Below are 18269 nucleotides of genomic sequence, written 5' to 3' on the forward strand. Positions count from 1 at the left end.
ACTGAGCTGACCCCCAAGTCCAGAGCATTTGGGGTTAGAAGAACACGACCAGGCAGGAATCACCTCTTCTTTGAAGACTTTATTTTCCACGTTCATCCTTTTTCCCACTGATGCTCACCCCAGCAAACCCATTCATGAACAGCTGGAAGCAATGTCGGCACAGCCCAGACAGCTGGCTGGCACGCCTACCCTGGGCCAGAGCATCGTACAGGCATCAGTGGGTCCCATAGACTCAGCCTGGAACTGCAGAGGGCGGTCAGGCCACCTCCATCTCCCTAATGGTTTGCCTTAAAAATACTGAGCACTGTTGCATTTGTTCTCCTGTATCTTTTAAATACCTTTTAAAATTCTTTCCTTTTTTTTCATTTAATAATAGAAAACAAAAAGTAAAACCTTCTATAATTTATAAGCTATCATTTGCTATCTACATTATATATAAAATATAGACTCTGTTTTACTTTATAACACACATCTTTTCCCTTTGATAAATAACTTTAAAATATCTAGTATACATGCCTCGACTTTTTATATATAGGTTTGGTTTTATACATATACATACATATATACTCACATTTGTAAAACAATAAATATACACTTGACAGTGACAACCAAACCGATGCAATTTTGGTTTTAGAAAAGGAAATGACATACTATAAAAGCACCAGGCAGCAAACAAAGCCATAATTGCTAGAAAGTTCTCCCTCCCCTAAACAAGGGGCAGGGCAGACTAAAGGGGCAGGTCAGGTCATGGGCTTTTGCTTCTTCACCTGGATGTCACTCAGCACTACAAATAAGCCATTGCATTTCTTAGAAGCTAGAGGGCTCATTGAACAGCCTAGCCCTTGTGGTGGCTGCAGGGGACAGCAGAGAGCTGAACAGGGCACAGGAGACAACAGTGACACAGTGACTCCACGGCCATGATGACTTCCCTGCTCCACTGGCCCAGGCAAGCTTTGATCGCTGCACTAAGCATCAAGCATTTCCGCTATAATGTTCTTTTTATCACCCTGTTCTCTGCTGGTGTAAACAAAAGGTTGCAGCAGATTTGAGAGTATTCAGTAGTGCAACATGTCAGTAGCTTGGAGGAGAGCCAGAGGCTTCATTGGCTCTCTCAAGAACTCCAGCACATAAGACCCTGATGCAGGGGAGAAAAGGCCAGTGGGGTTGGCTACCATCTCTTTACTGATGCCATCATTCACATCACCAAGCTCCAAGGAGACCACCAACCTCTCACTTTTACAGAAGTACAAGGTGGCATTAACAGCTCTGCAGAGAAGTTCTGGAAGCCCCAGCTAAACTCAGAGCATAGGCCAGGGTGGGCCAGCAGAACAGCGTAAGTGCTGAAGACCCTGGAGCCACCCTGCTGATGCCTGAAATGGTCCCTTCTTCACCCCCTTCCCTTGCCCAAAGGAAACGAACAGGATGGTCTGGCAGGTGCTGTTTTCTCCAACTAGTTCCCCAGTGTCATCACCCTGCCCTGCAACCTTCAGGGATTTGGTGGGCAAAGGAAATCAGCAGTGGATGGAACAAGAGTCATAGGCTAGTCAGGGTCAAGCTTCATATCCAGCACGGCACAGCAGGCAATGATGGTAGAGTGGGCCTCAAGTCTCCCTCAAGGAGTACATCTGACTCTGTGTTCCCTCGCCTCCATAAAGGCGCAAAGTTAGAGATGACCCTTCTGCTATAGTCACAAGTTTTTTGAATACTTCCAAGACACAGCTGAGGATGGGTGGTAGAGAGCATGCCTAGTGCACAAAACCTTGGGTTCTGTCCCTAACACACACACAGTCTTGTATCACATTTGTAAAATATGGGCTTATCTGTCACAGCTCAGTGAATACTGTCCGGTGTGGGTCTGTGCTCTCACCCTGGCCTCTCTATCACCTAGCCAGATTGATTGTCTGGATGAGCCTCCCTTCCCTGTGTGGTAGCCCAAAAGGGGCAGTTCAGTCAGGAAGGAACCAAGACTCAGGAAAATGGGCTTCTCAACCCTGGCTCTACCATGAAAGAAGGGGACGACCTTGGCCATTACATTTCTCTCTGGGATTTCAAAGGAAGAACCTGACAGATGCCACCCTGAAGTCCTCTCGTGTGCTATTGGGTTGACTTTCTCCTCAGGGCATCCTTAACACAGCCTAGTTCCTCCAGTACTCACTGGGAAAAGAGACCAGATCAGAAACCTAATTTATAGCCACAGGTCAAGCTCAATAGCTACAGTCATTTGGACAAGATGAAGTAAGAGAGTGTTTGATGGAATGACACACACAGCTTCAATCCAAGTCCCAAATAAACCCCGAAGCCCCGTTTTCTGGGAAAAGATGTTTTCCTATGCTACACTAAGGCCCCAGCAACAACAAAAGCCAAGGCCAGCTATCACAGCCGACAATGCTTAGAAAGTTCCCCGTGTCCAGGGTGGCTGAGTCATTCACATTTAAAAATCAACATAGGAAATCCATCTTAAAAGAAGCTGAGTGACATTTCCACTTGGGAAGCGGAAGACCAACCAGCTGCATCTGCTGGTAACTGTAATTGTCAACTGGCTGGCAGGACATCACAGTTTGCATCCTGCTCAACAAGGAGAGCCCTGTGGATCTCAGACCATGCCTCTTACATTTGCTCCTTGGGGTGGGAGCATGCCCCCTACAGGGCTTCATGAGAAATGCTTCTCCTGGCAAGAACAACAGAAGTGCACATTGTGTTTCGCTCACTCATTTGTGGCTTTGGACATGGTACATCGTCATATATACAGAGAGGGAGTGGGGCAGTACCCAATACTATTTTATAGATAATAAGATGATGCACCTACAATACTCTGCATTTGGTGGGAAGGCCAGGTGACGCTGTACCTTGAGTGTTTACAGGACCTGACACTGGGGGATATGCTGCCAGAGACAAAGGAGCTTTGAAGGAACCCCAAGATGCAATTTGCAATTTTACCAATGAGGGGAGAAGTCTTAGCGGAACTGACAGTAGCCACAGAGGAGTTCTAGATTCCAAACTTTGCAGATAAACCTGGGGCATTCCCAAACCCTTGTTTTAAAATCTCTGGGAGTCCAAACTTTCATTCATATATATATATATATATATATATATATATATATATATATATATATCAAGAAGGAAAGGGAGAAATGAATAAAAAAGCCCCAAACAGCTTCCATTCCATCAAGCCTTTAAACCATGTAAAAGAAATTAGGAGTGGCTGGGTTGCTGCCAAGACTTAGATCAAAGTCTGTTTGCAGAATGTTGTGAAAAGCTTGGGATTCCAGCCTTACATTGCTGCAGCCGATCAAGAATCAGCACGTGGGACCCCAAGGGCCGAAGGAACACTTCAGAAGCCCCTGAAACCATCTGTTGTCGTTCAGATTCAGAGAAGCCCCTGCCTGCCTGCCTCTCCCTCCTGTTTCCACCTCTACCACATGCCTTCCAGGAGAAACAATTTCAGTCTGCTTCCTACTTTCCCATGCTGCCTTCAAAGAACGCATATTCTTTCTGCAGCCCCTAGCCTCAAATGAGTTCTAGTTTTAGACCCGGCATGTTTATTACAGAGATCAGGGGTCTTTGGAGGGAAAGCCTCCAAAATCATGGGGGAAGGAAGGAGAGAAACAAATTGAACTCTCAAGAACATCTACTTAGATAAATGATTTGGAAAAATGAACTCCATGGAGTCATCTACCATGCCCCTGATTTTACCTTCAATCACAGTTGTTCAAGGTAGATGGGGGGAAATTACTTCCTAGAGAGCAATTTATGAAAGCAGGAACCCCCCTAAAAGTCTATAATGTGGCCCTGCACACAGACTCCCAGTTTCAGCTGACCAACTTTATCATATTGCAGGAGGTTTCCCTACCAAGGCAACACCCGCTCCTTCCTGCTAAAAAATGACCGCCATTCCACTGGTGTGTGGCTTCCAGTATGGCGGTGCCCAGGAATTATTACCAAGAAGGAGTACTGATTGTTCCAAGAACCAGTCTACACATCCAGCCTCAAAACTTCCCCACGCTGGGTGAACATTAGCGAGGTCAACCGAGAAAAAGACAAGTCCCTGTTTTCAAACTGGATGTGACTGACCTTTCTTTCAAGACCGGACTCAAATTTTAAGGACTGCTTTAGTGATATTTGAGGATAGCGAACATTTACAAGGGTGTGTCTGTAGGCTTGGACTCTGCCTATTTCTAAGCCAGTACTTGGTCATCTCTAGTTTCTCACGGAGGGTAAAAGGACAAGGGGATTTGGAGAGGAAGATTCCCCCACACACACAATGTGAACCTTCTCCACCTATGTATACCCCCTCTTGGGGATCTCAAGCCCCATTCTAGAAACACTGAGAATATGATCCTTGTTGACTTTTTGTCTTAATACCTAGTCAAAAGTTTCCAGCTATCGGAATCCTGAAAACCAAGGCCAAGGGTAAGGGAAAGAGCCCGACTCTTAAGGGAAAAGGATTCTATGGGTGTGAGGCGCATGGCTTCCTATCTAAACTCACAAATGTCTAATGTCTTTCCTCCGCTTGGCGGCTGGGCTTACAGCAACTCTGGGGCTGGGCTTGTGATCCCTTCTTTTGGAGAGCTCATACTGTAACACCCAGGAATGTAGCTGCCCTGACCCAGGCAGGCTGCTACAGTCAAGCCCGTGCTATGTGTGGCATTCTTCGCACTGCCTAGAGAGTCTTGTGGCAGGACGGGTTGACTGCCACTCATGCTAGCTCCACCCCCTTCTGAAGGGGCTCCTTAAGCCTGTCTGTGGTCTTGGTCACCTCAGGGGTTCAGATTACCACTTGCTTGCTCTCCGTTACAGACGCCCTTTACCAAGTAAACAGCATTGAGCCGGTTAGGCCCTAATGCTTCCTAGGACACAAGGCAACCAAGGAAACTGAGCACTTTGCTACCAAGTACTTTTCCTTCACATCCTTAAAGTAAAACACACAGTGGCTTCCCCAATGACAACTTTCTCACCAGCCCCACCCACCTCCTCTACCTCCCTACACCCCCCCCCCAAAAAAACCTTGAAGACATTTGATGAAGTGCCCTCTCCTGCCAGTGGGGGGCGCTGACAGAGAGCCTAGCTCCCACAGCCTTGGCTTGCAAAGATGGCCGACATGGATGGATGAGGTAGGGTGGGAGCGGCCCCTCCTTGCTTCTCACAGTAATGGACAGAGGTGCTAGTTATACCCCCTTCCTTTCACACGCCTTCCTGAATACGAAATCTTGGGGTCACCACCACCTTGACTGGGGCCCTCTACCTAGGATGGGGACTACCTTCTTAAGTGCTGCGCATTCATGCTGCCCCTCCCACAATCCCCACCCACGGCTACCCTCTCCACAGTGCATTTCCCCCTAACTGGCACCATGCAGCAGGTCGAGTTCACTAGGTCCCAGTGCTAACAGTAGAGGGACATTCTGCTTCTGCGCATGGCCTCGCTGATCAGGTAGGCGGGGCTCAGCTCTGGCTCCTCGGTCATGATGGCAATGTTCTGCCACTCTCCAGTCTGGCTGGACCTCTTGATGGTGTCTACCACGCAGAGCGCATACAGGCAGTCGTCAAAAGTGGCGGCCATGGTGAGAGGCCGGCCATCCCACGTGCGCCGGTCATCCTGATCCTGGAAAGCCTGGCGCACTGCCTGCATCATCTTCATGGTGCCCCGCAGATAGGGCGAGGGAATGTCACTGAATGCCTTCTCGGGCAGCAGGGAGTTGCTCACGGATGTAGTGTCCTGCAACAGCAGCTCCTGCTCCGGGGCGCTATTGCGCTGCCCATAGAGGTCGGTGCCCACTGCCAGGAGCCGCCCTGCAGAGCCCACCACGGTCACGTCCTGCTTGAACTCTCCAGGAACATTGAAGTTCAGGGTCACGGTGCAGCACACGCCACCCTCCAGGACCATCTGGAAGGTGCAGAAGTCGTCGCTGGTAATCTGACGGATACCCTTGATGTGGTCCGTCTGCTTTACAAAGGTCTTGAGCAGCCCGTGGACTTTAACCGCCTTCTGGCCAGTGAGGAAGGTGAGCAGGTCGATGATGTAGGTGCCCACGGAGTGCAGGCCGCCGCCGCCCATCAGGTCGTCGCAGCTCCAGTTGTACTTCTTGCCCAGCAGGCTCCCGCTGTGCACCTGCACCTCACACACCAGCAGCTCGCCCACATAGCCCTCCTCGATCAGCTGCTTCATGCGGACGAAGGCTGGCAGGAAGCGCAGCACGTTGCCCATGATGCTCATGAGCTTGGGGTAGTAGTGGGCTGCTGACATCATGCGGAAGGCGTCCAGCGGCGTGGCGGTGCGGTCACAAATGACATTCTTGCCTATGCCTGAGGAGAGCAAAAAAAACGGTAGATCAGAGTGCTGTAGAGGAGAGAGCCACCCCAGGGGGAGCAGAGCCCTGTGTCCGTTTTCACACTCTTTCCTAACATATAAAAGTAATTCATCCAATGACCTAGCATGTGCAAGGTTCTGGGTTCGATCACCGGCACCAAACACACAATTTCATCCTACATATTTCAATGTTACTTGAATTATTCTTACCATTAAGCTATTGACATTGATCTAAAGAGTAATGCTTAATATACTATATCACCTGCCTGCATTTAAAAATATGCTGAATTTCTAAATGAATATAAAATGCCTTATTTGATGCTTTTACAAATGTGTAAAGAATAAAAAATGTTTATTTGCAGCTGGGCGGTGGTGGCACACACCTTTAATCCCAGCACTTGGGAGGCAGAGGTAGGTGGACCTACAAGTTTAAGGCCAGCCTGGTCTACAAAGACCTGGGACAGCCAGGACTGCATAGAGAAACCCTGCCTCGAAAAAAAAATTCATTACTTACAAACTGCTTTTGAAATCTTTAGTTACACAGTATCTTTTTCCGTGTAAAATATATTTCACTAAAATTATCTCATAGGTAAAAGTTATTAAGTTTATATGTTGCATGAAGTTTTAATAAAGTTATGTTATTAAAAATGGCCTTTTCGGGGGCTGGTGAGATGGCTCCGTGGTTAAGAGCACTGACTGCTCCTCCAGAGGACCCAGGTTCAATTCCCAGCACCCACATGGCAGCTCACAGCTGTCTGTAACTCCATTTCCAGAGAATCTGACATCGTTATACAAATGCACATGAAATAAAGTTAAATAAAGTTTAAAAAAATAAAAAAATAAAAATAGCCTTTTCCAGAAAGGAAAGAGAATACTGTATAGAACCAGGGTATGTAAGTTCAGGTCCTAGCCAGCTAAGGCAAGTCCCAACATGAGGATGCGCTTCCTTTGGAGGAGAGAAAGCTGACACAGGAGTTCATGCTGTAGCCCAAGCCTGGCCTGGATACCTTCCTGCTTCGGCCCCCAGGGCTGAGATACCAGGCATGAGCCTCCAGACTCAACCAAGGGAGTCTTAATGGCACTCTGAAAACTTTGTGGCTGACTAGAATCCTAGGGTGGGGTGGGGGAGGAACAGAGTTTAATTTGCATTCTGTTGAAATGGTTGGATTTGGTCACTGGCAATGCTTAGTTGAATATTTTTCTCATGCCATCAAGAGCCCAGCATTCATTCCATTTTAGGGGTGGGTGGTACCTGCTTCCTCTTCCATCCCCATCTGTCTCTGGATGGTCTTATTGCTTTCAGCCAGTAGAGCTTGGCCAAGTAAGAATGGGCATCCTACTATGTCAGTAGTGGGTGTATAAATTATAGGGCACGGCAAGATGCCTCTTGGAGCCCTTTATAGACTAAATGCTTCTGGGTCTACAGCAGAAACAGATCAAAGGAAGAGAGAGAACCACAGAGACTGAGGTTTATTCTGTACGGTTTATTCTGCAGAAGTCAGGAACCTGAGAGGAGGAACAACTCTGCTGGACCTGGAGAAACGGCAACCGGAGTGTGAGCACACAGACCTGCTAACCATCCAGATGAGATGTAGAGGGAGCTACCGAGTCAATGCATGGCCTGATGTATGTAGACCCTCAGCTGGAGATATGGTCACTCAAGCTGCAGAAGAGAGAGGGACCCCAGGGGAAGAGGACTCTGATGACTCACAAGCCCAAAATTCACTTGTCCAGACTATGGGTTTCGCAAAATCCTTGATCTCCTTAACCAAGCTGAGTTTGTGGAAGCCCTGTAATTATAGATGCCTGAAATACGGGGTTGCCAGGACAAGGGGTCCTCTCATTTTCCCTTTGGACAAGTTAGCCAAACAGAAGTGATTGTTCTGTGGTTTTTTCCCCCACCTTGTGCCAGAGACCCATGATTGTAGTGTGAATTCTAATTGGTCTTAATAATAAAACCCAGAGTCAGATATAAGGGGGAGAAAACTGAAAGATCAGAGAAGTCAGCCACTAGAGTTCTTTTTACCTCTACCAAATCCTCAGATGGAAGGGGGCGAGATTCTGTCTCCCTGAATCCTCAGACTGAATGCCCTGAGCTCCTGTCTCTCCTGCTTTATATTCCTCTCTTTGCAGAACCATATCTCTGCCTGTCTCCACCTCCTTAGTGCTAGGATTAAAGGAGAGTGACTCTCAAGTACTGGGTGAGCCACCACCACCTGGCTCTGTTTCTCTTTTAGACTGAATCAATCTTCACGTAGCCCATAGTGGCCTTGAACTCAGAGATCTACCTGCCTCTGCCTTCCTTCCGAGTGCTAGGATTAAAGGTGTGCACCACCACTGCCTGGCCTCTAGGGCTAACTAGTGACTAGCTCCACACTCCGATCTTTAGGCAAGCTTTATTTGTTAGATCACAAACAAAGTATCACCACACATGATCTTCCACACGCACACCGAGTTGCAGCCCTCAGTGCCAGCATTGAGCATGGAGAGTGCCTGACTCTGCTTGCTAGTTCCATCTGGCAATTTGGCTGTCCCTTCTGAGGATGGAGGGTCCAGTGGTGGGATGAGGTAACCACAGCTTGCATCACCAGATGCCATCTCCGTATATCACACAGTGTTCTGACAACAGGTTCGTGTTTCCAAGGACGGATATGCGTGTAAACAGATTATCCCTTCGAGGATGGGTGACAAATACTGCCAACATCTGTATTACTCCTGTGGAGCATGGGTTCTGGCAGATGCTAGACCCTACCCCCAAGTTCCCCAGAATCAAGCCATCTCTCTTGCACGTGTGAATGACACTTTTGGAAATGGTTTCTAGTGTGAAAACAAAACCAAATCCACTTCACCACATGTACCCCAAATGAGCCATGAAAGGGCACCTGTGTAGGTGAAAGGCCTCCGAGGAGTGTTCTGGAAAACGGAGGATGAGTATACACAGAATACCACCCCATCCCCAAATCCGCAGATAGATCCTCGTGGGTACAGCATCCCTCCCATTGGGCTATTGCTGCAGGCCATGGGTTCCCACATCCAGTAAGATCCTCAAGGCTATAAACTTAATATTGTCAATGGTATGGTCATACCTAGCCCTTGGCCTGCAGTCTGGGACAGCCATGCTTTGCAGATGGGTTTTAGTAACACCTTTGTATACTGTCCTTGAACATTGTAAGCAACTTCTAGAAATCAAAGAAAAAAATCCAAAGCACAAACAGTTGCTGCTCCAAAGGTGCTTTGTACGTTTTATTTATAGAGCAAAAACCTGGGAACTGCATAGGTGACCAAGAATGGATAAGGAAACTGGGGTGCAGCCTTGCAACAGAATAGCGAGCACCCACAGGAGACGGCACCCACGAGGTTCAAAGACACGCAAGATGACTGCGCTGCAGCAGTGTGTGAACAGGCTGCATGCTATGACACCATCGCCCTTGAAGGAGACAGAAGCGTGCATTGGCAGGGAACCCTCACAGTGGTTTACTCTTATTTTGTTTTTATTTCAGTGGTTTACTCTAACTCTGGTCACTAGAGTTTTGTAGTCTAGAGGCTGAACGAGGGCTTGACACAGCCATCGTGGGTACTCTCTCCCTGAGCTGAAGTACTTCCAATTTTATTTGTTCTTCGTTGCCTGCAATGATCAGGGGAAAAAAAATGCCTTTTTTTTTTTTTTGGTTTTGTTTTCTACACTTGAAGGAGACAGGGAGACTCTACTCAGAGTGATGGGAAAAGACCCTTATCTCTTGGACTCCTTGAATTTACTGAGTTTCAGAGGCTCAGGCTCTGTGCATGCTCCCCCAGCCCTGCTCCAGCTGTTAGAATCTCTTTGCATGTGGTGCTGGTAGGTAAAATACAAGGTCTCATGGCATGCTAGGAAAGACCTCTGCCAGTGATCCAATGCCCGCCCTCCCTTCCTTTTTTTGAGGCAGGGTTTGGCTAGGTTACCCAGGCAGAACTTTAATAGCCCCGTTAGTCCACTGAGTTGATCTTCCTGCCTCAACTTCCCAAGTAGCTGGGATCAGAGAGCTGCATCACCAGAGAACATGCTGTTTTGGACTCACCATATGCAGTCAGACAGACTGTGCCTTCTCTAAGGAAAGGATGGGAAAGCCATGGCCACCACCCCATATCCTTGTGGCAGTATGCCACATAAGGTGTAATAGCACACCTCATAGCGAATGTATCTGCCCTCAAGGGCAGAGGACCCCGACCCTGGGAACGTCCAACAATCTCCTAGAATATTCATACTGTGGTGAACTCAACAAAAGCACTTGGAACACATGGATTCCATCTCTCTGCACACACAGGAAGGGCAAAGTGGATGAAAGGCAAAAGAAGTGACTGAGAAGAAGTCTTTGTGGTTTTGCAAACCCTAAACATTTTGCAAACACTGGGAGAGTTCCATCAAAGTCCTCTGGTGTTCCCAGCAATGGGATCCGGCAGGCATTCTGCATGCCCACTGCAGCTGTGACCAATACTAGCCACCCTGTAACTTCACCCCAGTGGCTACAGACTGTTCTCACAGCTCCAAACTCAGCTGCCTCACTGAGAGACCTGTCCCCATGCCCAGAAATAAGTAGCTTGGGATACTGCCACATCTGTCCATGTGGTTCTGTGTGACCAAGAGTTAGTGTGAGAACACATCTTGGTCTTCTGGGGAAGGCTTCTTAACTGTCCTTTTCAGAATGATGCAGACCTTAAGACAGGTCTTTGGAGACCTCTGTATCTAACCTAACTTCATTTTTAGGACTGGAACCCCCCCCCCCACACCAACAAATAAGGTGAGAGCTACATGGTTATTAAGGAGAAAAAGTAGGAACCTTCCCCTGTAGGCATGGGGCTGAAACCGGGAGCCTAATGGATGGTAAACATACTCTTGGCAGGAGGTGGGAGGGGCTCGTCATCAGAAGCAGAAGCTTGATGCCCTCCTAAGGTCCCTCACAGTTTCTTCCAACCCGCTGAGTGTGTTTCCTGTCACTGGGCTAAATGCCCATGGCCTTCACAAGGAATTGATGCTACAGATGGAAGACATTTCCAACTGTAAGATACTAAAGCCATCTGTAAGCAGCGGTTTCCCTCATCTCCTTCATGCTCAGGATCTCCAAGTTGTGACTGAGTTCTGACTCAGGTCTTGACCACCAAAAGACCAGAACTTCTGCGGGTCATCCTTTATCAAATAGTGCCTACACATCCTGGGAACCTAGGTGAGGAGTTTCCCATGGACACTCTGGGGAAAGACGCCTACATTCTGAGCTCTTGAGGAGCAGGCAGAGGATGGTGGCCACCCAGGAACCAGAGTCATCCAGGCAGAAGCAGCCAGGATCCTCAAAGTACCCCAACCCCACATCTACTGCCACTGGCATAGTTCCAACTACGCAGTCCCTTATCTAATCGGGTGGAATCTTCAAGACCAATGCCAGGTTCCCAAGCTTCTTCCTGGTCATTCCACTCGTGCTGACGGCCGCTTATGATCTGGAAGTCCTGGGCAACTGTCACAGCAGACTGGCAAAACCCCCAAAAGACATTCCACCAGATGGGCTTTCCTCCCCTTGTCAGAGGATATAGAGCAGTCATTTTTGCAGATAACTCCTTACCCTAACTTATACCCTGACTCTTGACCTTTTCTGCAGGTAACACTTTATCCTAACTTATAGTTGAACCTTCAACACTCCCAGACCCTGGGACCAAGAAGTGAGGAAGATGGATAGGAGCTCCCAATCCAATCAGCAGAGGAAACCAACCAGGCAGTGAGTGATTACAGGGTGCAGGTCATCCAAGAGATGAGCAAGCAATGCAGTATGGCATGAAAGAGGGGCTGTCCAACTGTTCTGGGCAAGTGAGAAAGCTATATTCAAGAGGTAACATTTTGGCTGGGTTCTGAAGCTTGTGTAGGAGTTTGCCTATTCAACCTTAAGATGATGGCTCCTTTAAAAAATGATCTAAAACAAAGGTTCTTATTTGAGATCCTAGCAGCCACCAAATCTGGATTGTTTACAAAAACACTGTGCCTATTGTGGAGTGCAATTTTCTCAAGGTTAGACTCATTAGATTCCTAAAAGAACCTGTCATTCAAAAGTAATTGTGTTGGGGGTCTAGAGAAATGGTTCAGTGGTTAAGAACATGGACTTCTCTTCCAGAGGACCTGAGCTCAGTTCTGAGCACTCCATGCCAGATGGCTCACAACAGCCTGTAACTCCAGCCACCCCCCGGGGGTGGGGGACTTGACACCTCTGATTTCCATACATACTAATACACATAAAATTTTTGTGTTTTTTTTTCCTGGGTTTTGTTTTGTTTATTTTGAGACAGGGTCTTCCTATGTAGCTCTGGCTGGCCTGGAACTCTCAATATAGACCAGGCTAGCCTTAAACTCACAGAGATCCACCTGCCTCTGCCTCCAGAGTCTGGGACTGGAGGCATGCATGCATGCATCGCCACACCTAGCACTATTTTTTTTTTTAAAAATAAAGTCTTTCTGTTGTTATTTTTTAAAGGTGAAGCAGAACCAGGTCTTGAAGTGAAGGAGACAAAGGAGTGAGAGCCAAAGTCCTGGACACAATAGATGCCAACCTCTCACTGTCTGTCACCCAGAGGTGGGGCAGGTGGGACAGGTGGCCAGCTCCCGCTCACAGCAGCTTGCCCTTTAGTCTAGCTTTGTCTCCATCTATCCTTTCTCTCCTCTCCCAACTCTTCCCCGGCCCTGCTCCACCCCCACTTTCAACCCTCCAGCCTCCCTCACCCCCCACATACTTTAAGAAGTAAAAGCCTCAACACAGGTGGCTCATCCAGTCCCCCTCCCTGCCCCGACCTCTTCCCTGTACAAACTCCACTGAAGAGACAAACCCCACTCCTCATCTGCCTGGGCATCTGACAGGGGCAACTTCCCGATTCAGAAGACTCATCTGATCCTGGAAAACAAATGCCACTGCTTTCAAATAGTAAGTACACGGGACTGGAGAGCTGGCTCAGTGGTTAAGAGCACATACCGTTCTGGCAAAGGACCTGAGTGAGGTCTATCCCTAGCACCTGCATGGGGCAACTCACAACTGCCTGTCACTAACTGTAGGGGTCTCTGAGGCCTCTTGGCCTCTGCAGGCACCTATAGCCACATGCACATACCCTACCCCCTGACACACACGTCATTTAAAATATTTTTAAAAATAGCAGCCGCCGCCTTGAGTTAAGCATTTACTTTCTGCCAGAGGAGCCTCCACGCTTTACTTACACTTCTACAGTTCAGCCTGTACCAATCCTGGGAAGCAGACACAAATACCATCCCCTTCTTACAGATGGGATCTCTGGAGGTCACCGGTCAGATCTGGGATTTGAACTGGAGCCCATCTGATCTTGTACACGACCCCTGTCTCTGAGCACCCCAGTTTAAGACTGGAGTGGTGGTTCTTTGCACAGGTATGCACCCTGCTATGTGTTCCCCATCATCACTGGTTATGGGGGGGTCTATGCGCACAAGCAATGTCTGCAGCATGCAGCCCCAAAGGACGCTGGGAAGAGAGTGTGTGACTGTAGTGAGCGAGCATCGGAAATCAGGGCAGAGGGGGCTGGGGAGCCTCATGCAGAGCTCGGTGGCATTGCAAGTCTCAGAGCAACTTGATTAAGTTTCCACCCTAATTCTGAACTTGAGATGGAAATGGGTCAGGGTGACCCATATTCAGCTCCTTTGTCACAGCCCTGGGTGCCGTCGCCGGGCTCGGAAAGAGGGTCACCATTAATGAAAGGAAATGGGTATGGTTGACAGTGATGGGGCCTGGAACTGAACTGAAGTAGCCGTGTAGACTTGTCTACACTGGATGCACCCCAAGTCTAGCGTGTGTGTGTCTCCCTCCACCCCGTATTCATTACAGACCCTCCCCACGGAGGCAGGATAGAAAGATGATGGAAAATTCCGGGGACACGGGAAGGGCAAGCAGCCCTCTACTCTGGAGTCTGCTTGGAGCTGCTCACCAGCACAACTCACAACGGTTGCCTGCACACAATATTTATGTAGAAATCCTGATAAATAAGAATGCTAAAATATCAATAAACCCAGCTCAAGGCCTTAGTGGATGTAACCTAAGGAAGGGCCTCACGCCTTGCAAACAAGCCTATTAATGTGTTGATAGTGGAGGGGCTCTAGCTTCCTGCACCCCAATGATCCAGAGTTCACCTTTATAGCCCCGTCAGGTGCCAGCACCTCAGGAACAAAACTGCGATTCCTAACCAGAAATAACTGAAATCCCACGCATAACTGTTGTAAAGACGGTGCCTCCTTCCAGAAGCCCACACCTGGGTAAGTCGCCTTCATTCCCTAACACCTTCCTGTTGACTTGGCTTCTTGCATTTACTAAAAAATGCCTTTTAATAAACTCCAGCTGGGCTTCTTACTGGCTCATCCTGAAATTCTTTTCTTCAACAAAGCCAAGGATGGGGCTTTACCCAAGCTAAGATCTCTAAAGGCAGACTCCTCTGGTCCTGGTGGCAGCACAGAGTGGGTCTCCATGCCCAACAATGCTATGACTCCAGTCCGTTGCCCCAGTTCCCTTTTGAACAGGCGCCCTGTGTGAAATAGAAATTTCCTATGCTGTTTTGTGAGCATTACTATAACAGAATGAGTAGCGGGGATCATACCCCAAACGCCAAACATCTCCACGAGGCAACAGTAACACTAAAAATGTGCTGCTGGGAAATCTCCAGACAGCTCCTCCCAGCCTGGACATTCCCAGATGTTTTGTTTTAGATGTGAAATCTCTCCCTTCCTCTGTGGGCTCACGGTGTTTGTTTGGAAGGTTGTGGAACTTTGGGAAGTGGGACCTAGCGAGAGGAAGTGGGTCATGGAAGGCCTTGAGGTTTATAGTGCACTTCCGCTTCCTGCCTCATCTCTGTTTCCTGTTTCTTGGAGTTCCACTTGCATGCTCCCTGCTGCTATGCATTCCCTTCCCTAAAGGACAGAATCCCCTCAGACTGCTAACCAAGATAAGCCTCTCCTCCCTTAAGTGGTTTCTGTCAGGGATTTGGTGACAGCAACCAGATGCTGCTTCTGGCCTAGGGGAGGTGTAAGAGAGGTGTGGAGACCGCAGGGGAGTCTGCCAGAACCAAGCTCTGAGTAGTGGCCAGGTCCCCAGGTAGGCGGATCTGGGGAAGTCTTTCCATGCCATCAGGTTACAGATGTGGACTCGCCTAGAAGGGCAGAAAGATGGAGGGGTGGAGTACGGAGCCGGCCAGGACTGTGGACACTCAGCAGTTGAGGCCTGCTAAATAACCAGATGATGCCGAGGAGCAGCCACTCACGAGTCTTGACCACCATCCCCCACTCAGACAGGACAGAGTCCAAGGCACCCGCTGGATCTCAGGAACAGAGAAAAGAAAAGCGATGGCGGCCATAATTTCCTCTATCGAAGTAGTCACTCGGGGCAGTGATGGAAGATGGGGCAAAAGGCAGAGTGTCATCAGTCAGTAGAAAAGAGAACAGAAACGGATGGGTTCCGTGAGGTTACCAGGTCCGACAACAATTTCATTCCCCCTCCATGGGTGGAGTGTGAGTTCTCACCGCAACTCCTGGTGTCTCCAGAGGCCCTCATAGCCTTTAACACAAACTACCTGCTGCTTGAAGCCAGTGTTGTCAAGAGAAACACTATCCTCCCTGTAGGTAAGGAAAGACCATAGACTTCAAATTAGGCAACATCTCAAAGAAGGGAGGCTGGGGGAGAGCAGCTGCTTAGCATGGCCTTCGCTCCATCCCCAGGACTGAAACAAAAGCAGTAAAAGAAGGCTAACTCCTCCTCCTACTGGCCATCTGACTTCCTCTGGAGCGCTGGCTAGTTGGAACATTCTGCCTTAGACACGCTTCAGTTAGATCAGTTATTGTTACCCAAGGTCTCCTTTCTGCCACTGAGCTGGTAAAGGGAGTGCTACCGAGGGGCAGAGGTCATCCACCAGTGGGCGGGTGGAGGGGCGCTCTCCACCAGTGACTCCCAGCTGTCTGCTCATTTGCACCTCCTGCGGGGAGCTCTAGGGAGCAGCTCTGAGGCTGCAGTCATAGGAAGCATGGAGCCTTTGGCATCTGCCAGCGTGGTGCCCCCTCCCTGCGTCTGTCTTGCACGCCCTTCCCAACGCTAGCTCTTTCGGGAGCTGTTACTCCATCAGAGAGACACAGTGAGGTACTCCAGGGTTTTAAAAAGAACCTATTATTAACCTATTATTAGTCTCCTTGTTACCAAGGTGACTGTGTCCCCACTCTGGCTCTCTCCACACAGCATTAGCAGGTGCTGGGTGGGGCAGCAGTAGGAAGGAAAAGAGAACTCGAGCTACTCTGTGCCCGCAAAGCACCACACTAGTGCCATGTGGCTTGCTTCTGGCAGAATGGGGGAAAGTTGAGGCTTTCCAATTGTGGCTAAGACCAGCGATACACACCAGGTCCATGCTGTGTGGCAGGGTTATGATCTCCGAGACCTAGGCTTCTCATTAATTTTTAAAAAGGATTTTGTTTACATTCATCATTTGCTGGGTGCGCATGTACCATGGCACAGTTGTGGAGGTCAGAGGATAACTAGGGTAGTTGGTTCTCTCCTCCCTACCACCAGTCAAGCCAGGAAGTTAGGCATGGTGGAGGGCGTCTTTACCTGCTGACCCATCTCGCCAGCCCCAATGCCTCCCATTTTCTGGCTAGACAGTGGCTGCTTGGGAAAGGATTTGTACCAAATGTCGGAGCCTCGGGGCTGCCAGAAGCATTCAGGAAGAAGTTCCCAGCTCATGAGATGTGGGTGAGGGGCCACGGAGGTGGCAAAGCCTGGGGCTTGAAGAGCAGAGGGGGAAAGTAAGAAGGAGAAAGAGGTTGCCCACAGGACAAGAGGGCCGTTGCTCTGTCTTCCTGAGGTCAACTGTCTGATTACTCCACATCTGAGGCAATAAACTGGCCAGATGAACTGAGAGATTACTCTCAGGGAGGAGGGTGGCTGAGGAGACCGGCCATGGTGGTGACAGGGCTCCACAGCAAACACACGCCAAGGCTCTGCCCTCCACAAGTCAGCACTAGCTCTCTTGGCCAAAGGTGCTTTGTGACTTCATCTTTGCCCGAGGCTTTACCTCAAGGCTGGGTCCCATGAGAAAAACATTGCTGGGTCATGTTCATAACACCTAGGGCATCAAGACTCACAGTATTGCAGGCCCTTGCAAGAACCAAAGCACCTCAGGTGGCCAAATCCTACCCAAGGAAGTGAAGAACCCTCATTCTCATTCCTCAGTCAGGGGAGACAGGTGACATACACCGTGAGGACCCTGGGCCTTATAGCCCCTAACCCAAAAAGAGCCTTAGCTAGGAGACGGCCACAATCCCCTCCCATAGCCCCAGGCAAACCAGAGCCTGCGCCACTCAGGACAGCTGGGGATAATTATCAACAAGCCACCTCCTAGAGCACCGTCACCGACATTGTCAGCCCGCGGCTGTCCAGTCTGGGACCAAGCTCAAGGACAGTCATCCAAGGGTATGTGTGCATGTTTGGACACCCAGGAAGAGTCGTTTGGGGAGTGTGCCCAGCCCCTCTATCTTCTTGGTGTGTTGGGATGTGCCCCACACCTAAGGTTCTTGGTAGGAGGCACAGTTGCTGTATGTTAGGTCTCACAAGAGGTCCGAATATCCAGAAATGAGCTCAGGCTGGACTACAGAAGGATTTCTGTCTTGGATAAAAGCCAGCCTTCCTCAGGAACTTGTGAAACAGGTTTTCTGTTCCCCCCCAAAGGAGTCAGTTCCCTTACTTCTGGCAGAGGGGACAGATGGCTCTCCAGCTGACATATACCTGTGGCACTCAATAGTGTGTCAAAACCCATGCTGGCCTCCGGGCTCCCTCAGCATCACAAGTATCTGGTCCACATTTCATGGTCCACAGCAGCATCCTGGCCTTGCAGCCTCTCTCAGCTACTCTTCTAATCCACAGGATTTGCCCACCCCACGCTCCGTCTATAGCTCTTCTTGGTCTAT

The 18269-nt window shown here is 49.1% G+C and overlaps 1 protein-coding gene and 1 long non-coding RNA gene across 7 annotated transcripts in view; one reads left to right on the forward strand and one right to left on the reverse strand.

The window, feature by feature from the left end:
• The window catches only part of LOC146892052 (uncharacterized), a 30177-nt gene extending 15487 nt beyond the window's left edge, over positions 1-14690 (forward strand). The window contains exons 2-6 of the long non-coding RNA XR_015005162.2: positions 7800-7930; positions 11929-12045; positions 12793-13236; positions 13588-13708; positions 14471-14690. This is a non-coding gene — a long non-coding RNA (uncharacterized LOC146892052). The remainder of the gene's footprint in view (positions 1-7799; positions 7931-11928; positions 12046-12792; positions 13237-13587; positions 13709-14470) is intronic.
• Gfod1 (Gfo/Idh/MocA-like oxidoreductase domain containing 1) overlaps positions 60-18269 on the reverse strand; it is a 101394-nt gene continuing 83184 nt past the window's right edge. For all 6 annotated transcript variants that reach the window (XM_048418083.3, XM_048418320.3, XM_048418246.3 and 3 more), the window contains one exon: positions 60-6300. In XM_048418083.3, coding sequence (XP_048274040.1) covers positions 5381-6300 — 920 coding nt within the window. In that variant the 3' untranslated portion in view covers positions 60-5380. The remainder of the gene's footprint in view (positions 6301-18269) is intronic.

The sequence above is a fragment of the Myodes glareolus genome, chromosome 14 (genome assembly GCF_982192425.1).
Source record: "Myodes glareolus chromosome 14, mMyoGla1.1, whole genome shotgun sequence".
Lineage (NCBI taxonomy): Eukaryota > Metazoa > Chordata > Mammalia > Rodentia > Cricetidae > Myodes > Myodes glareolus.